This window comes from Centrocercus urophasianus, unplaced genomic scaffold (genome assembly GCF_019232065.1).
Source record: "Centrocercus urophasianus isolate 14NV4802_14NV808 unplaced genomic scaffold, USGS_Curo_1.0 seq_11, whole genome shotgun sequence".
Lineage (NCBI taxonomy): Eukaryota > Metazoa > Chordata > Aves > Galliformes > Phasianidae > Centrocercus > Centrocercus urophasianus.
Genome location: NW_024884253.1, coordinates 18,098,755 through 18,117,531, shown reverse-complemented (window position 1 = coordinate 18,117,531; position 18,777 = coordinate 18,098,755). Strand labels below are relative to the sequence as shown.

The following is an 18,777-nucleotide window of genomic DNA, read 5'->3' as shown; positions in this document are numbered from 1 at the left end:
AGCTTTTTAATTAAATTGTTGACAGATATATTATAATGGGTTTTACAGTGTTTTCTAGGCACTTGATTGAGATTTCAAAAGGAACGCAGTCCTGGGTTGCACTAATTATGTTCAAGATCCATGTATTTCTTTCTGTTTGATGTTCTGAAATTATTGACTATGTAACAATGTAATTTAGCATATACAGCAAACAGACCTTGCAAGATGTTATTTTTAACTTTCAGACTATAAATGCAGGCATGCTGACCAGGAAGAACAACAGAGCATCAGGTATAAATTTTAAAAATACAAAAACATTTCCAAATTAAAAACCATAAATACTTTAATTTTAAAAGTTATTTTCCAAACTTTATTTGTGTGTGGCATAGTATTCTAGGTTTCTCATATGAGGACTGCAATCTAAACAAGCTGTTAGCCGTTGGATAGAGCTAATATAATTTAAGTATTTTTTCCTCCTAGGAAACATGGGCTTGAAACCCATTAGAAGAAGGGAGATGAAACAAGATGTTTTCTTCCTTTAGGAGTTGATTCAGCCATGTTACTGTTCTGTGGGCATAGCAGATAATGCCACTAACCATGATAGTTTCCAAAACATCAGAGCAATCTGGAGCCTCATGCACCCACTCCTAGGCTGCTTGGTGCTTGTTAAAGGCAGCCTTTGCCAGATCCTGGCAAGAGTTTTCTGCTGCCCCTGCTCTTCACAGACAACAGTTACCTTTCTGTGGACCTTATATTTCACTCTAGTGACTAGGGGCAATATTTGTTAAAACTATCTCTATGTTATCTCAGCAAGAGTTCAGATGGCCACTGTTCTGTTACTAGATAGTATTCTTTTTCTGGTGTTCTGCGTGTAACTGAGGCATTTATCTTTACTACTGGAAAACAACAAAGCAAACCATTGCAATTTTTTCTCCATGCATTAAGTTCTGGTATTTTTGTAAGCTGCTACGCTTGCACAAATAGCTTCTGAGGAGCTTAGTTCTTGTCAAAACGCTTCCTACTGCAGTAGTGCCATTTCTTGACCTTTCTATGCTAGACTTGTAAAAAAAGTCACATACCATTTCTGAAGTATTAAAACCTACAGTTCTACAGTTACTTCTACAAGGTTTCAAGGCCTGCACTGGCATTACCATACTGTACATTTATTCCAAGACTACAGTAGTATGCCATGACCTACATACTTCCTCTGAGCATAATTAATTTGCTGTATCTAACTCATCATGCTCTGACATGCTGAACTGATGTTCTGATGCCTTGGCTTGGAGCATTCTAAGCTTCCAGTCCCATTTATTTGCACCACCGTAAGTTTTTTGGACTAAAAATCATGATTTAAACAGTTGTTTTTGAAAACCTTATTTTCAAAACCAAAAGCACTGAATGTGAGGCTATCCACTTAAGCAATATAGACACCCAGTGAATGAGGAGGTTTGAGCTGGATTTGTGTTTTTCTAATTCAGAGCTGCAGCAGGAGTGAGGGAGATCTTGGGCTTTCTTTGGGCAATTCTGAACACAGTATTTGAGGACAGGGTGTCACAGTATAGATATACACTCAAAAAGTCCAGCATATATACACAATGCAGGATGATGCAACAACGATGTTCACACTCTTGAAGGATATCAGACAGGCAAAAAAAAAGAGTAAAATTAGAATCTTAATTTTAGGAAAGCCAACTTCCAGCTCTTCAAAGAGTTATTCAACAAAACCCTCTGGAAATCTGTCCTGAAGGAAAAGGGAGCAGAGCAGAGCTGGTAGATCTTTAAGGAAGCTTTCTTTAGCTCTCCATCCTGAGGTATAGGAAGTCAGGAGAGGATAGCAAGAGACCTGCTGATCAAACTGGAGACCAAAAAGAAAATGCACAGGCAGTGGGAGCAGGGACAGGTAACCTGGGAGGAGTATAGGAATAGTGTAGGGACAGGTCAGGAAGGCCAAGGCCCAACTGGAACTGGACTTGGCAAGGGGCACAAAGAAGGATAAGAAAGGCTTCTATAGGTACATCACTCAGAAGGAAGGTGTTCCTCACCCAGTGAGCAATACAGGCGGGCTAATAACAATCGACAAGAAGGCTGAGATAATAACCTTTTTGCCTCAGTCTTCACTAATGACTGCTCTACATGCAATCCTCTAACAGATGGTTCAAATGATGGGAACTGAGGGAGCCAGTTCTGCTGTAAGTAAAGAACAGGCTCCTGCTGTAAGCAAAGATCAGGTTTGCAACCACTTGAGGAACCTGAATGGCTATGGGTCTTGATGAGACGCACTCCACAATCCAGAGGGAATTGGCTGATGTAGCTCTCAAGCCACTCACAATGATATTTGAAAAGTCACGGTGGTCAGGTGAAGTCCCTGGTAACTGGAAAAAAGGCAACGTCACATACATTTTTAATGGATACAAGACGAGTAGAAAGGATGACTCAGGGAACTACCGACCTGTCAGTCTTATCTCAGTGCCAGGGAAGATCATGGAGCAGATCCTCCTGGAAGCTGTGATAAGGCATACAGAAGAGAAGGATGTGATATGAGATAACCAGCATGGCTTCACCAAGTACAGGTTCTGCCTGACCAACCTTGTTACATTTTCTGATGGTGTAACTTTATCAGTGGACAAGGGAAAAACTGCAGATGTAATCTATTTGGACTTCAGCAAGGTCTTTTACATGGTCCCCCGTAGTTTCTTTCTCTTCAAATTTGAAAGATATGGTGGACTGTTTAATGAATGAGAAACTGGTTACAAGATCATAGCCAGAGAGTGGTTGTCAATGGCTCTCTGGATGGAGATCTGTGAAGAGTGGTGTCTCCCAGGGGCAGTACTGGGACCAGTGCTCTTTAATATCTTCGTCAATGATAAGAACAGTGGGACTGAGTGCACCCTCAGCAAGTTTGTGGCTGACAGCAAGCTGTGTGGTGTAGGCAATGTGCTCGAGGGACAGGATGCCATCCACAGAGACCTAGACAGGCTGGAGCAGCAGGCCCTCTTCTTCCCCTGTTCCAACATCTCCATGTCCTTCTTATGTTGGGGGCTCCGGAGCTGGACACAGTACTCCAGATGGGGTCTCACAAGAGCAGAGTAAAGAGGCAGAATCACCTCCCTCGACCTTCTGGTCACACTTCTCTTGATGCAACCCACGATACAATTGGCCCTCTGGGCTGCAAGAGCACATTGCCAGCACATGCTGAGTCTTTCATCAACTCACACCCTGAAATCCTTGTCCTCAGGGATGCTCTCAAGCCGTTCTCTGCCCAACGTGTATCTGTGCTTGGAACTGCCCTGAATCAGGTGCAGGACCTTGCACTTGGCCTTGTGAGGTTGGCATAGGCCCACCACTCAAGCCTGTCCAGGTCCCTCTGGATAGCATCCCTTCCCTCTAGCGTGTCAATTGCACTACTCAGCTTGGTGTTGTCTGCAAGCTTGCAGAGGGTGCACTGAATCCCACTGTCCACGTTGCCTACAAAGATGTTAAATAACATTGGTCCCAACACCAATCCCTTCTCTTTGCAGGAAAGTTGAACTAGATGACCTTTAAGGACCCCTTCCAACCCAAAGGCTACTATGATTCTATAACAATATATTCTATATTAACCTAGTAGACTTTTGACAGAAAAATCAATGGAAAGCAGAATGTGTCTGTGTCTGTGTCTGTGATCTCTCCTAACTGCAACAAGATGAAGAAACTTTCATACAAAGCAAACCTGAACTAAACAACATTAGGTCATAGCTAAAAATGACAAACATAATAACAGTAGAAAGGGAATATATGCTCACTTCCATAAATAATTTCTTACATTACTTCCATTATATCCAAACAAAATTACATCCTCAAATTCACAGCCATTTATACTGAGTTGATTCAAACTCATGTACCAGAGCTGATAACAATATTTCTGAAGTCAGAATTTGAACATCTCCCCTTGTTGCCATGAGACAGAAGGAGTAGAAGCAATTTCTGCAAGTGACTTTTGAGTATGAACACTGCAGCTTCAACAGACTGTATCTGAACACTTCACTGACAATTTCTTGCATTTCATTTGGACTATGACTAGTCAGACTGATGGGTGCAATAATGCAAAGATTTTGTTAAAGCAAAACCCAAATAGCAAGGGAATTCCACATTAAGGCTCTTTTAACCCAACTGGCTTCTGCCTATAGACATAAAATTGGAGTAATGCAGTAATATATTGGATCCTTCCTCTTGTTATGTCTTCCTGCATTCAATAAAAACAGTAAGCAGATAGTGTTATGTCATTTGGTCTTTCTGACACTCTGAAATAGCTGGGAAATAGCTGTAGTGACTTCTTTGTTAGACATAAAACTGACTGGAAAGAGCTACATTCACATAAATTAGTTTCAAACAAAGAAGAACACACAATTGTAATTTCTTCTAACACCTTTCAGAATTCAAAAAGAGCTACAATCTTCAGAAACAACTACTAATATTTAAAGGCTTGTAAAACTGGTCCTTGTGTGTTTGCTTCAGTAAAATTTTCAGAAGGACTTAAGATAAGGTCACATGGGGCAAAGGTACTCACTTGATCAGCAAGATCTGATAGAGGTGGGAATGCAAAGCAGAGCTTAATGGCGCAGGCACATCACTGCATTAGTTAATCTATCCACAGCCTGGACCTGAGCTGTCCTGCATGAGCTATCTAAAAAGTCTGGATTTTCAACTGCATTCTTGTGCTCTGCATCAGCTTGAGAGTCTGTACACTCACAAACATGTCCTTCCTCTCAGTAACATCTGACCTAGTCTGTAGCTGATGGTGTGAGGTATGGGATTTTTGTAAGTCTAAGCATGCTTCTTTTAATTGAATAAGTATATATTCTCGAACAGCCCACTGAGATGACAATGTACAGTTCTCAAAAAGAGATGTGGCTTTTGACCCCCTCAAATTGAGAACCAGTGAATGATTGCTTCTGTAAATAGGTTGGTAGGAACCAAAAAAGAATAAGATGGTAGTTTGAGCTCTTCCTCTCCAACACAGTCAAAATATGTAGAAATCTTGGATTTTCTGTTGAATTCAGCAGCACTATGGCTATTGCTGGTGTACATGAAAAACATGTCTACATACTACATACTACATACATACTACAGTCTGGAGACTTCCCTTGGTAACAGGTATGGCTGGAGATGAGAGCATACAGTGGACTTCAGCATGGAGGGAAGGAGAGAGAAAAACTGTCACTCATAAAATTTCCCTGAAGTTTGTTACTCTCATGTATTCGATTATTCTTAGTATTCTTTTACAACCTGGATGGCTGGTTTTAGCCTTTAAGATTTAAGCCTTATATCAATGGAATTATGCTTTCTTTCTTCAGAAAATTGGATCAGGCCTTCAGTTTCTAACTCTAAAAACAATGTTCATCTAAAAGATAGACAAAGATGAACTGGGCTCTTCTTATACTTTTGACCAGAAAAATCACCATCCCTTAGAATCTGAAAAGCATCCCAAAGAATCTGAAAACCACACTGATATCATGCCATCACCCAAAATATACATTTTCTCTCTGAATACGTATCTCAGTGAAGATAAGTCTATCCCTTTTTCGGTTGTGTGATGGAACAGCAAAGAATGTCAGTATTCCTCCAGTGTAGGCTGAGAGGAATATGCACTCACACACAGTACTTCACGCTAAGTATTTAGTAAGAAACATGAAAAATTTCACAACTGTAAGGAGCAGAAAGCTAGTATCAAAGAATGGAGAAATCATCTTGAAAAGGTGAATAAACTGTGTTAAAGTATTTTCAATGCCTTGGAGTTTCCCTCCCTACGTGTAAGAGTTTTTCAGCTTTCATATTAGAGTGGTTTTAACTTCTCCAGGTTGAATATACTTCAAATATTTGGCTTTTTACAGAATCACAGAGTGGCTGAGGCTGGAACGAACCCTTAGAGCCATCAAGTCCCACCCCTGTTCAACCAGGGACACCCAGAGCAGGGGGCCCAGGTCCATGTCTAGGAGAAGACTCCATAGCCTACAGGCAACCTGTGTCAGTGCTCCAGCACCCACACATCATAGCAGAGCTGCCTGGTGCACAGAAGGAGCCTCCTGTCTTCCAGTTTGTGCCCACTGCATCTTGCTTTGGTACTGCACACCACTGAAAGGATCCTAGTTCCACCTTCACACTGCATCCTTTCTTCAGGTATTTCAGGTATTTATAGATATTGAGATCCCCATATGTATAGATACTGATGAGATCTCAGGGAGGATCAGTTGCTCCAAGTTCAGCAGGCCCAGCTCTCTCAACCTCTCCCCACAGAGGTGCTCCAGACCCTTCAGCACCTTGGTGGCCCTCTGGTGGACTCTCTCTCCAGTATGTCCAAATGCCTCTTATACTAAGGGGTCCAGAATTGGATTCAGTTCTCCAGATATGGTCTCATAAGAGCCTAGCAGAGGGGAAGAATCATCGCCCTCCACATTCTGGCAATTCTTCACCAGTTTTATTTACATCATTTATACAGTGCTTCACAAATCTAAGTATTTTTGTCTGGAACTCTTCATTTTGCAAAATCACTTTTAGTTGAGGAATGAAAAATAATACTTACTGAAATTAACAACAACAGTAGATATCTAATTGCCAGAATTTACACAGACCAGTCTCTCTAAAACCTGCAGCTGTTATACCAATCTTTGTAGTACATTAGTGCTCTTCAGTAATTTCTTAATCAATGCTAGATTTCTTTCTCCTAAGATACATACTTCAATGAAAGCAGAAATTAATTATGAAAAAATGTGTTATACTGTGATGCATGAAGACAAGCATTTTGACAATTATGAACACAGGAAGCTACAAAATGCAATTTGCACAACAATAAGCTTAAGTAATAACAATTTATTCTTTTTACACTCTGAAGCAGCGTACTGTGATAAAGCCATTTATCATACTGGCACTGCAGTCTATTCCTACAACATATGTCAGACAGTATTTTACAGAATTTACTGACGACATTGATTTGTACTTGATTAGTGTGTTAAAAACAACACCTCTTCTCTTAGGTCTTTTACATTCACAGCCAGTGTTTTCTCTTTAATCTGAGTATTTTAACTGTTGTTACAGCTTCTTGTAGTTAACTTTGACATAAATGTCAGTGTTATGCCTATGTCTATGAATGTACAAATAACAGTACACTGATGGATAGAATTCACATCACCAGCAGCACTGTCATCTAGTGGAGAAATTTAATATAGCACAGTACAAAAAACATGCTACTAAAAAATATGTTGGTAAGATTTTTTATAAACCTGAATTACAGAAAAGTCTTACTAGAAGTCATAATCAATACATATTCCACATAAACATTCCAATTTACTTTTGCACACTGATGTCAGGCTGATTTTGGTTGTATTTTTGTCCAAGGTCTCAAACTGTGCATTTTGATATTAATAATACATGCCACTAGTGTAAAGTCGAATTCAAGAAATGAGGAAACAAATCTGTATGCATTTCACATTAGGTGAGATGAAAAGATAACAAGGACAGATAATCCATAAGAATTCAGGCCCTTCAAATCATGGGCTTCAGTCTTATCCCTTCCACTGATATAATGTCCCCACAGTGCTGTGCTTCCACAGGCACTTACAGAAGAACACGTGCAACAACCTAATTCCTACAACCTTCAGGCAGCTTTTAGTCTGCCCAACAGATGGCCAAGAGCATCAGTCAGTTCTGGCAGGCCAGAACTGATTATGAACCTTGTAGTGCATGAACTAAGAAACCCTTCTCTGGAGTGAATTTAAACTTTCGGACACTGTCAACATCACCCTGACTTCTAAGTGCCCAGTAAATACATGTCCTCATCATGTAACACCACTGTCTGTACAAATATGGCATTGTCACTGTTGCACAATTTCTCACCTAAGTAGCTGATATAGGCTTGAAAATTATAGAATCCTAGAATCATTAAGTTGGAAAAACCTGTTAAGATCACCTAGCCCAATCCTCAGTCCATCACCACCATGCCCACTAAACCATGTCCCTAAGTGCTGCGTCTACCCTTCTCTTGAAAATGCTCCATGGACAGTGACTCAGTGACTCCACCATTGCTCTGGGCAGCCTATTCCAATTTCTTATCACTCTTCTGAGAATAATTTTTTCCTAATGTCCAACCTGAACCTTTCCTGACACAACTTAAGCCCACTATACCTCATCCTATCACTAGTCACCTGTGAAAAGAGGTTGACCCCCGCCTTTCTACAACCTCCTTCAGGTACTTGCAGTGCAATAAAGTCTCCCCTGAGCCTCCTCTTCTCCAGACAAAACAATCCCAGTTCCCTCAGCTGTTGCTCATAAGATTTGTGCTCCATATCCTTCATCAGCTTCAGTGACATTCTTTGGACATACCCCATAGCCTCAAGGTTTTTCCTGTAGTGATAGGCCCAAAACTGAACATAGTTAAGTATTCAAGATGTGGCCTCACTAGGGGTGATCACCTCCCTGCTACTGCTGACTGAACTATTTCTGATACAAGCCAGGATGCCATTAGCCTTCTTAGTCACCTGGGCACATGGGTGGCTCATGTCAGCCAGCTGCTGACTGTAACTCAATGAAGGAGAATAGCAACATATCCATTACCTCAGGCTGGTCACAGTACGCTCCCCCAATCCCTGAACCTGACCTCTATTCCCAAAAACTCTGCTCAAGTGATAACTACCAGTGGCAATTGCGATAGTTGTATCCAACTTAAGTAGATGACCAGAAATTGCAGCCATGATGGATGCAACGGTTCCATCATCTAGCTCAAAGTGGTGTGGGAAACATAACACAATATAGCAAAGGGTTGATTTGCACAGTGCACCCACCTCACCACAGGGCTGGTCAGTGTCTTGACTCAAGCCAAATTTGGAAGGCACTAATATTGTTGGTATACAAACATGACTATGAGTTAATCATCTTATCCCATAGATAGTGAGCAGCCTGTTGAGCCCTCTTGCACAGTAGCTGGCTGCAAAACAGAATCTCCCTTTGAGCAGTGACACCTCTTGAGGTTATGCTTGCAGCAGATTCCTTATGCCTGGATACCAAGAGATTCCTTGCCTCAACAGATCTTCAGTAAGTGACTTATAGCCTGTAAGCTATGTAAGCTTCACTGAGATGACTGTATCTTAAATTGACTGTGCACATAACATTCTTTAGACATAAATTAGTGACCATGTCTAGGACAATGAGGAGATTCAGTTGCATCTAAGCTCCTTACTTCTTTTTGTAACATCACATTGTTTTTAATGCAGTGCTGTTCTGGCTACCTCTTCAACTGTGAAGATGTAGCATGAAGGAGAAAAAGGCTATTCTGGGGAGAAGGGAAAGTCTCAACCTCAGTAACTGTCCTGTCACAGTTCTTAGCTCCACACACACAGTTTAAAGATCCCATTGCAAGGAGTTTACCTATGCTTTCAGGGTTAAGGCAGCCCTGTAGACTGAGACACTGATGACACTCCCTTCGATGCTATGGCCAAGCATAAAGTAATTAGGACTTTTACCTTCATTTCGTGCATTGGTTATCATCCTTGCTGAAGACTTACTCATCACATGGACTACATAAAGGGGGCAGTTTATGGTATTTGCTATGATAATTGCTCTATGCGTAGCTTCAGCTTCCACATCTTCACTATGTGACAAAGCATGACCCTCAGGACCAGTTATCCCCATTGCCAGCAACTTCTTCGTGTTCTGGACATAAAAACATTTAAGAGTCAGTTTAAGTGAAACCATGGTATTGTGAACATACAGTCTGCCAAATGGATCCTAAACCAGACAACTGCAGTAAGTTTGCGAAGGAACAAGTTAGTTACAATACTATCTTTCTCAGGGAATTTATTATTGTGCTACATAGGGTCAGGCATCATGCACCTGACATGCAAATATTTGACCAAGAACTTCCCCTTCAACCAACCTCAGACTTTGCCTGATGCTTTATTTATCAGCCAAGTATACATTGCAAGTACATGTGTTATATGGAAAGTATAACTCTAATTGTGACAGAACCATTTGCTTCCCGTCTGTATTAAACCCAGTATTCCAGGTTAAAATATTTACGCCCATCACAAACATCCTTTGGGATGTAGTTCTTCGGTTCCTTGGAGTTTAAATAGGGGAAAAAAGCTTTTCTCTAGAGTGTTCAGATAACAGGACAAGTTATATTTCTGACTTCGATGGACAAAATATCAAATGCCCACCTGTGCTATTAGCTCCCCATTCTCCGCATGAACTTGAGCAATTGTTCCAAGTTCCTTACAGCAGGAGAAAGCTGAGTACAATTCATCATCACTAAGCATGTATAAATCTTTATAGGCCATAAACATCTTGAAGGAATTGACACCTTTGTCTTGAACAAGACTTTTCATTTCCTCCTTCACCTGAAAGACAGTTAGCAATTCTCACAAAACAACAATACAAAATTTTACCTGTTAACTTTCTACAAGGAAATTGGTATGAACCAACAACCAAGCTTTATTCACCCATCAAAAATATGTTCAGTTCAAACAGCCCAAGTTATATATGTGTTGACTCCGTTTAACTCCAGTGCAGATACTGGAAGGGATCTATTTTTAAGACAGTGAAGTAAAATTTTGTTCCGCTGAAAACCTTATGTTGAAAATAATACCAAAATCTATGTATTCAACTTGTAACACTTACCCATTAACTAACTTAGAATCATAGAATGGCCTGGGTTGAAAAGGACCATGAAGATCATCTAGTTTCAACCCCCCTGCCATTGGGAGGGTCACCAACCACTAGAACTTGAGCTCTCCCTTCCCAGTAAAATGATGGTGACAGTACTTCTTGCATATTTGTGGTGCTATTACAGTTTCCATGGGCTTCTTTAGAAAAATTAAAGCATTATAGTTCATCTTCTCTCTAGCAATCTGCTTGGATCTGCCCAAGAAAAGTGAAAGATTAATAAAAAATCAAAGACTTCTGTGTTGAAGCATTATCTTTACTGGAATTATCAAACAAATAAATGTCTGACACAAGACCCTAATCTGGCACAAATATGGAAGAAAAAAGCTAACCACTATGGGAAGGAACTCTACAGAATGTATAACTTTAATGAAGACTTTAAATCTTGAGGAGTGGATAGCAAATGAGAAGGGCATGGCTTATGTGTTCTGAAGGATAAAAATTAGAGGAAATACTTCATATTTTAAAATGAAATTTAATTAGTATATCCAGCTACTGATGAAAATTCTCTAAGGATCCAAAGTGGTCTTATATAATATAGGTCATGTTCAGATAGATGTCAAGATCTGAAACATTCATTTCCTTGGTAAAGCTTTTAGGCAGTTAGCAAATTTTTATACAACAATGATGATCCTTCCTTACTTAGACTCCAAATGTTTTTCTAGGTAATCTCATGTTTCAGAAATTCTTGGCTCCAACTCTGCTTTCCTTTAAGGTGATATAAGTGCAGTTACTCAGGATCAAAATTCTTCCTTTGCAAATAAAGCTAACTGCCATATTTTTCATTCATGCCCTTATTAATACACCACCACAAACGCTACCCCAAGATTTAACAGGAACACAGATTACTGAGTGTTCAGACAGAAAAGGCAAAATTTATGCAAACACCTCCTGTCCTTCTGGCTGGTCTTGACATTGCACAGCCTGCTTCCCTTTCCCTTTCCATCAAATTCATGCAATATTATTCAAACATGTAGGTTATCTGCAGACTTTTTTTCTTTTCCCAAATACATATAAAGGTGTGGACTATTCCAGTTTGTACATACAAAAACATATTAACATTCATTGTCCTCCTGAGGACTAATTCCAGGCAGGTGTGGTACAAATTCATGGAACTGAAAAATGCCTGTTCTGTGTACCTTGTCGCTCCACCAGGTAACAGCCACATGCAGTGCATAATCACAGCAAACCTTAGGGTCTGCCCAGCTTTTCCATTTATTAAAAGCTTCAATAAGAGAGCAGCCTCTCTGAGGAATGGCAAAGTCAATGATCATAGTGGTGCCTCCTGCTACAGCAGCCTGAAAACAAAAAATTAATATTTAGTAATCAGTAAGAAAAATAATACAGTGTCTCCTATGTTCTCTGATTCCTTGCGCAATGGATGAATTCACAGAGAAAGATGAGCAGCCTCAAACCCCAGCTAACTTGAGATATGCATTCTCAGAATCTATTTGGTTGAAAAAACAAACCTGTATGACACAAACACACTAAGGGATAGAGACACAGTGGAATAAATACCATAACATTTCGTTTAAAAGTTCGCTGTAAAAATCACCAAACTCTTGTCTAACACCAAAAGGATTTTAAAAGTATTTAAAAAATTTTTTTGTTGTTGTTACTGGAGGGGTATAATTGAGAAAAACTGCATAGTAGATTCCCAAAATTGTTTATAAGCTATCTGCTATTAAATGTTTTATATATGCTAAGAAGATTCAAAGTGCTTTTTAACTGATTCACTGGTAGTCACTGCCAAAAACCAAATCCTAGACTACTGGAAATTGCCAGTAAGGTAATTTATTTGCTGCAATTTCTGGTCTATTCCAAGCTAGCCAGAGAAATTCTCTCTATTGCTCTGAACAACATCCCTATGCATAACAGCTACAAGCTATTCAGATCAAAGTAAACACAGTTCATGCTGTATTACTCAGTTTCTAAATAAACCCATTTCTTCTTTCTCTAAATGACGCTTGTTTGACTTTGCCTTGCTGAAGCTCACAGATCCTTCTAAACAAAGTTCTAATATTTCTTTCAATTCAAGAAAAAATATTTGGCTTGAGCCCATGCAGGTTAAGAATTTTTTTTTTTTAATGGGTTGTTGTGTTCTGTTCAAAGGACTGCCTTCATTTAGCAATCAGAACTGAAACTGCAAATAAGTCAGTATATTTTGCAAAAAAAAAGAAGTTTGGAGAGTGACACCTTTTTGAATCAGTGATGAACACTAACTAAGGAAAAGTTGTTCAAACTACCAGTTTTTTGGTTTTTTTTTTTTCCCAACAAAATATCTTAGCTTCTTAATTGTTAATTGAGATTTAAAATTAAAGAATATTTTTAAGTTTGAAGGTAAAGAAATCCCACAGGTTCTACTCCAACCAAAGACTTTTCTTCCCAAAACATTTGTAAATGCCTTCTTTTATTCAACTGAATGGATAAGTCTTAGCTTATTATTACAGCAGTTGGAATGCAATTTTGCCTCTACGATTCTCCTGCCAAGATGCATGTTAGATGATGATCTTGGGTAAACAGCTCCGAACACTTCCCACACTTTAACCTGGGTCAAGATGGTCCACAATACCTAACTTTGTGACCTCTGATCATTGGACTGGAGCTAAAGCCTCCTGCTGGCCACCAAAGTCACTGACTGGATGTCCTGTTCTGGATATGCAATCTGTGCTATTTGGACATCCTGTTCTCTAGATGCAGTTTGTGTTTTGGAGCTCCTGTGTCCACTGCCTCCAGTACAAATAATTATTGATAAACTTAAATGCTAATTCAAATAATTCCTTTTTTTTTTTTTTTTTTTTTTTTTTTTTTTTTTTTAACCTTTCCTAATTTGGGATTTCATAGCCTAGGCATCTACATTTGAATTAATCTGAATCTTTGGATCTCCTTAGTGTAACTGGAAACACCTTCAGAAATAAGGTCTTCAGAGAGAAATAAGGGATTGTTGCAAAAGTAGTTTAAAACCCCAAGACATTGAAGTATATATTCAAGTACTGTAAATTATACAAACTAAGTATTCCAGACATCTAATCCTGTAATGCATTCGGAAGAAACCTGATTTGTGAGATCTGTGTTTCTATCAGTTTATCACAAAAAGTAACACAATGCTCAAAAACTGCTTGTGGAAGCCATTTCGATAACTAAAAAGCGTTTTGAGGCCCATATAATAACAGATTCCCCCATTTCTACCAGAACTTATCTGCTGTGATGGGCAAAATAATTTTCATCAAGCTTGTGCATAATAATTACAACCTATTTAATAAGGCACCGTAATTTCCAAACACACAGAGAAGAACAGTTATTGTGCTTAAAGTTGCATGTAAAATATTTCCATTCCAAATAACAGCAGCACTGGAAACAAATGTGTCTGGAGTTGGGAGTAGTGACAGTTGTTATTGAAAGAAACTCGGTAGTAATTTAAGGATAACAGCTCATTTGTAGTTCTCCTGTCAATGGCATCATGGAGCAAGCAAGAAAATAAATTTTCTGCTAAAGAAGAGGATCAAACTAAGCAGGACTGCAAAGCTAAAAGGCTCTTAATGGTTGTGTGCTTACTGCATCCTACCACTTGTAAAAATGAGTTAATTTAACTTATTTCAGCTATCTTAAAGAGGCAAACTAGTATTTTTCACATTAGAAAACATCAGTGAAATCCACTTCTTTAGAAAGGTTTCACTGTTGCTTTCCCCTTTTTGGCAAACCACAGTTAAGCCATCCCATGGACAGGATGTAGCAGGCTCTCTGAGGATGCTGCCTCACAGACCAGCCACTTCACAGGGCAATGTCATCTCTTCTGTGGGCAAAGAATTTCAACTTGTACAGCAAAGCACTAAGTAGCTTACGAATTTCAGGGAGCTCTCTATGAGTATTTTTCTCTATAAAGATGATGCATTGCTACTACTAATAACTGATAACTGCTAATGCAAGTAATACAACGAGATCAGATGAAAATCTGAAAGAACTCCAAGTACATAAATGGGAGAAAAGAGATAATTTTAAGAAAGAGCATTTGAACTGGTATTTGAACTCTGAGACAGTCTGGACAGAAGTGAATGACATGAAAAACTTGCATTCATGCTAACAGAGGAGAAAGATCAGGTTACCAAAGAAGTGCTCCCGGCACACTGGGGGAGTTGCACTGTTGCTTTAGTTAACCTTTGTTCTGAAAAGCATGAAGCCCATACTCCAAGGTGAGTTGCACTCGGCATGGCGACAGCCAGGGTAAATGACCATTCTTAACACTTGCCACTGGCAGCCAGCGAAGTCTTTGAAGGAACCCAAAGAACATGCTAGTGGAATGCACCTTTGGGCATCCTGACTGCTTATTACAGTGGCTGAACCAAGAAACAGCACAATTGCCTTTACTTGAGGAATGCTATTTTCTCTCCGTTAGCATTAATACTGCATAATCAGCAGACATGTTTCTTTCTGAGAAAGCTCAGGTGCACAGAAAGAAAAGCGTATGTGCACAGTGGTCACATGCACCCACCTTTGTTCCTGTATAGAAGTCATCTTTTGATGTGGTGCCCATGAAAGGGAATTGCAAGTGCGTGTGTGTATCGATGCCCCCAGGGATCACAAGCTTGTTGGTCGCATCCAGCACGGTGAGGCCACTGGGAGGCTTGGGATTTAGGTTTGGTCCCACATCCTGCACCACTCCTTCTTCCACATACACATCAGCCTCCACAGATTGGTCATCATTCACAACTCTTCCGCCCTTGATCAGAAGCCTCTGCTTTGGCATGGGGGGCTGGAAGACAGGGAATGAGGACTCGGCTCAGAAAATTGCTTTTTGCTCAGCCTACCCTTCCTGTGTTATCTGCAAATGACCCTAAACACACACAAAGTGGGGATCTTTAAACAGGAATTGAGCCTGTGGCCTTCGGCAGCTCCACCCACAGTCTTTGGGGAAGCACCAATGACTGAGGGAGTGCAGTGATCCGAAGCACACAGCCTGCCTCTGGCCAAGAGGCCTGCTTCTGGACATTTCTGCTGTTTGTTCTTTACCTAGAGATAGGAACCAGGCTTTCAGGGCAGTCCAGCTGTGTTCTCATGGTGCTCACTCCAGACCTGCCCTTTGCACTGTGCATTTTATAACATGCTGGGCAGCTGTAGAAATCTGGCTGTTCACAGGTCTGGATGCCCAAAGCTGAGCTGAGCTCTGCAGTGGCACTGAGGAAGCCAAGGGTGCCACGAGCTCTCCATGACAGCAGTCGGGGAGCCTGTGGGTGCTCCGAGGGACCAAGCTTTGCACTCACAGGTCTGCGTGCAGGGGCTGCCCAAATTCCCTCCAGGGGGCACAGGCTATGAGCGGTCTCTCCCAGCCTGCGTCCTGGAAGACACTTTGGGGAAAAGTGCGCTACCTGGGGTCCAGGTCCCTTCCCCCAGATACCACTACTCAAAGGAACAGAGCGGCCGTTGGCTGGGGCAGGATACCTGCGGGCTTTTCTGGGCGCTGCCGAGGTCTCCTCTCACCTCAGGCGGCGGAGGCGCCTGGCCATAGTCAAAGGACCACATGAAAACGATCTTCCGGCAGTTGTTGCCCTGCGCCATCATCGTGCCCGCTGCCCCGCCTCCTGCGCTGCGCTGTCCCCGCCCGCTGTCCCGCGCCCCCAACGCGCTCTGTTCCCGCACAACGGCCGGGGCGCCCCACCCTGCCCGGCGCGGCCCCGCGGGCGGCAGCGGCCGAGGGCGGCACTCATCGGCCTGCCCGGCTGCGGAGAGAGCCGCGGGGACAGGAGGCGGGGGAGCTGGGGGAGGGTTTGGGAGAAGAGCCGTCGGGAGCCCTCTGGGAAGGGCGGACTCGGCCTGGAGAGAGAGATGGGAAGGTAACAGCAAGGGGGCTAGAAAACGATCTGAAAACTTGGACTAAAATAGAAAGGGAGAATCACGGTGTAGTTATTTATAAATACTGTTACTACTTTATAATCTGCTTTGCTTTCCAGCTCCTGCTTTGTGCAGACAGGCGCTGCCTACACCACTGGAGCATTCTGTGCCCTTTGGTTCAGCTGGCACCCTCCTGTCCTCAGCACAGGGTTCTGCTGTATGATTAGCCAGAGGAGGAAGGGGGAAGACAGACCCTGGAGGAGGTTGAATTGTGGTACTTCAAGGCAGGAGCTGTTAATATTAGAATGACAGTAGAAAAAAGGCCCAGACAGGCACTGGAATGGGATAGCAGGGATGCACTTTGGATCTCTGCTGCTGCTGAAACAGCAAACCCATTTTTCCTACGCACAGATGGGCAACTAAATAGTGACTGCAAGGGGCCTGAGGTGGATGCCTCTCAGTTACAAAAGTCTTGCGTTGTGTAAACAAAGTGATGTTTGTCATGCAAGGAGAGAGGGCTGCAAAGGTTCATTGCTTGCATGCTAGTAGGTTGCAGCAGTCAAACTGCCAGGTACGCCCCAATGAATATTGAATGACTATGTCAACAAGTTAAGTATTTATTGGCATAACTTCATCCTGAGTGTCCCAACTCAGTGCCCAAATCACCAACTGAAAATAGTCACTTTCTATTTCTCCTTTGCCAATGAATATTTAGTGATTTCTAGAAAATGAGTTTCCGCATGGCAGACCTGGATAATCATCTTCATTGCTCTGGGGCTAGTGATAGTGGTGCTATCTCTGCTTTGCTCAAATCCTTATTCCAAATGGAGCCAAGGGAGATTTGAAGTCAGGCCCACCACATCACATCACTCTATGGTAAGCTTCAGGACATTCTGTTTCCTTTTTTTGTGTGCCTCGTGCAGGAATTAGCTGACATAAGTTAAGACACCTAAAGGCACAGAGTAGCATGGATCCAAAGCCTACTTTTCCCTTTTTCTGAAAGGCATCGGTTTTGAGCTCCACTTCCCCTCCTGAGATTTCTTCCTGGCTTGTTTAGGCTTTGTGGATCACGCTCTTCAGTATCTAAATCTGTAACTTCGAGCCCAGCTCAGAGCTGCAGATCATCCCACAAACTGGCAAGGTAATTGAGAGTGAAGGCCTTAATGCTGCTGTGCATAAGAAAACTGGATCTATCCCACAGGTCATTTTAAGCACATTAAATAGATAATGACATTCTGTCTAAGCAGTTCTTTTATTTAGTCCATTTGGACAAACAAGATAATCTCACATCAACGGCATTTATGGAAATTTGGTAAATATTTAATATTTGAGAGCTCATCTGTCCCTGGGCAGAATGGTCTCAAATATCACTTGTGAGATAGAAATAATTCCTATAATACTGCAGGAAGACAACTGGCCCCATATTCTTAGTTACTGCTGAGAACTTGATGCTGCAAGGAGGAGGTCCTGATTGACACTGTAACCTTCACTGACCCACAGAACATGTTACTCTTTCTGCCCTTCTCTTTGCATAGTTTAAAACAAATATTTATTCTGTAATCAGTGGATGTCTCTGCACTACACAGAGAGATTTTCTGTTAAGTAATGTTTACTCACCCTGAAATACTACATGGTAGGTTTCTCATATAAGAGACATTGCAGAAAGCCATTAATTGCAACCTTGAACTTGCATCATATGCTTATGCTTTTGTGATCTGGAGCAAAGTAAATAATCCTGGAAATGTATATACATGGAAATGTCTCATTTCAGGTGACTACCGTAGAAGTTCTATCAAAGAGCCTTCTAAGTAACTTAGGAATTAATGTGCTTTAAGATAAAGAACTCTGAAGAAAATCCAGTCCATGTCTATTACCTACCGAAAGAAAATAATTCAGCAAATTAAGGAATAGGTTTGCAAGAAACAGATAATTGAGGTTTGGAACTTTCAGAAGACCTTGAAGACATCTTCTACAAGTCATTATGATGACATAATGAATTCAAAGTCTTCTGAGACATACACACTCTTCAGCACTTTCCTAACCAGAAGATTCTTGCTGGCATTGAGCTTTAAAAAAAAAAGGAAAGAAAAGAAAAAAAAAGATGGTGATGGAAAGATGTATGTCAAAATGCAGCAGATAGAGTCCCAGGCATCTATGCAAACTGGAAGGAGCGGTCCTCGAGAGCAGCCCTGCAGAGAAGGACCTGGGAGTCCTAATGGATGAAAAGCTTAACATGAGCCAGCAGTGTGCTCTTGCAGCTCAGAAAGCAAATGGTATCCT

At 41.2% G+C, this 18,777-nt stretch overlaps 1 protein-coding gene across 3 annotated transcripts in view; it reads right to left on the bottom strand.

The window, feature by feature from the left end:
* DPYS (dihydropyrimidinase) overlaps positions 1–15,511 on the bottom strand; it is a 31,637-nt gene extending 16,126 nt beyond the window's left edge. For 2 of the 3 annotated variants that reach the window (XM_042808924.1, XM_042808923.1), the window contains exons 1-4: positions 15,161–15,510; positions 11,811–11,969; positions 10,167–10,346; positions 9,471–9,660 (exon numbers count right to left, since the gene is read on the bottom strand). In XM_042808924.1, the coding sequence (XP_042664858.1) occupies positions 9,471–9,660; positions 10,167–10,346; positions 11,811–11,969; positions 15,161–15,415 (784 nt within the window). In that variant the 5' untranslated portion in view covers positions 15,416–15,510. Of the gene's footprint in view, positions 1–9,470; positions 9,661–10,166; positions 10,347–11,810; positions 11,970–15,160 lie in introns of all 3 variants that reach the window. The other variant, XM_042808925.1, reaches the window with a different exon arrangement.
* Positions 15,512–18,777: the final 3,266 nt, after the last annotated feature.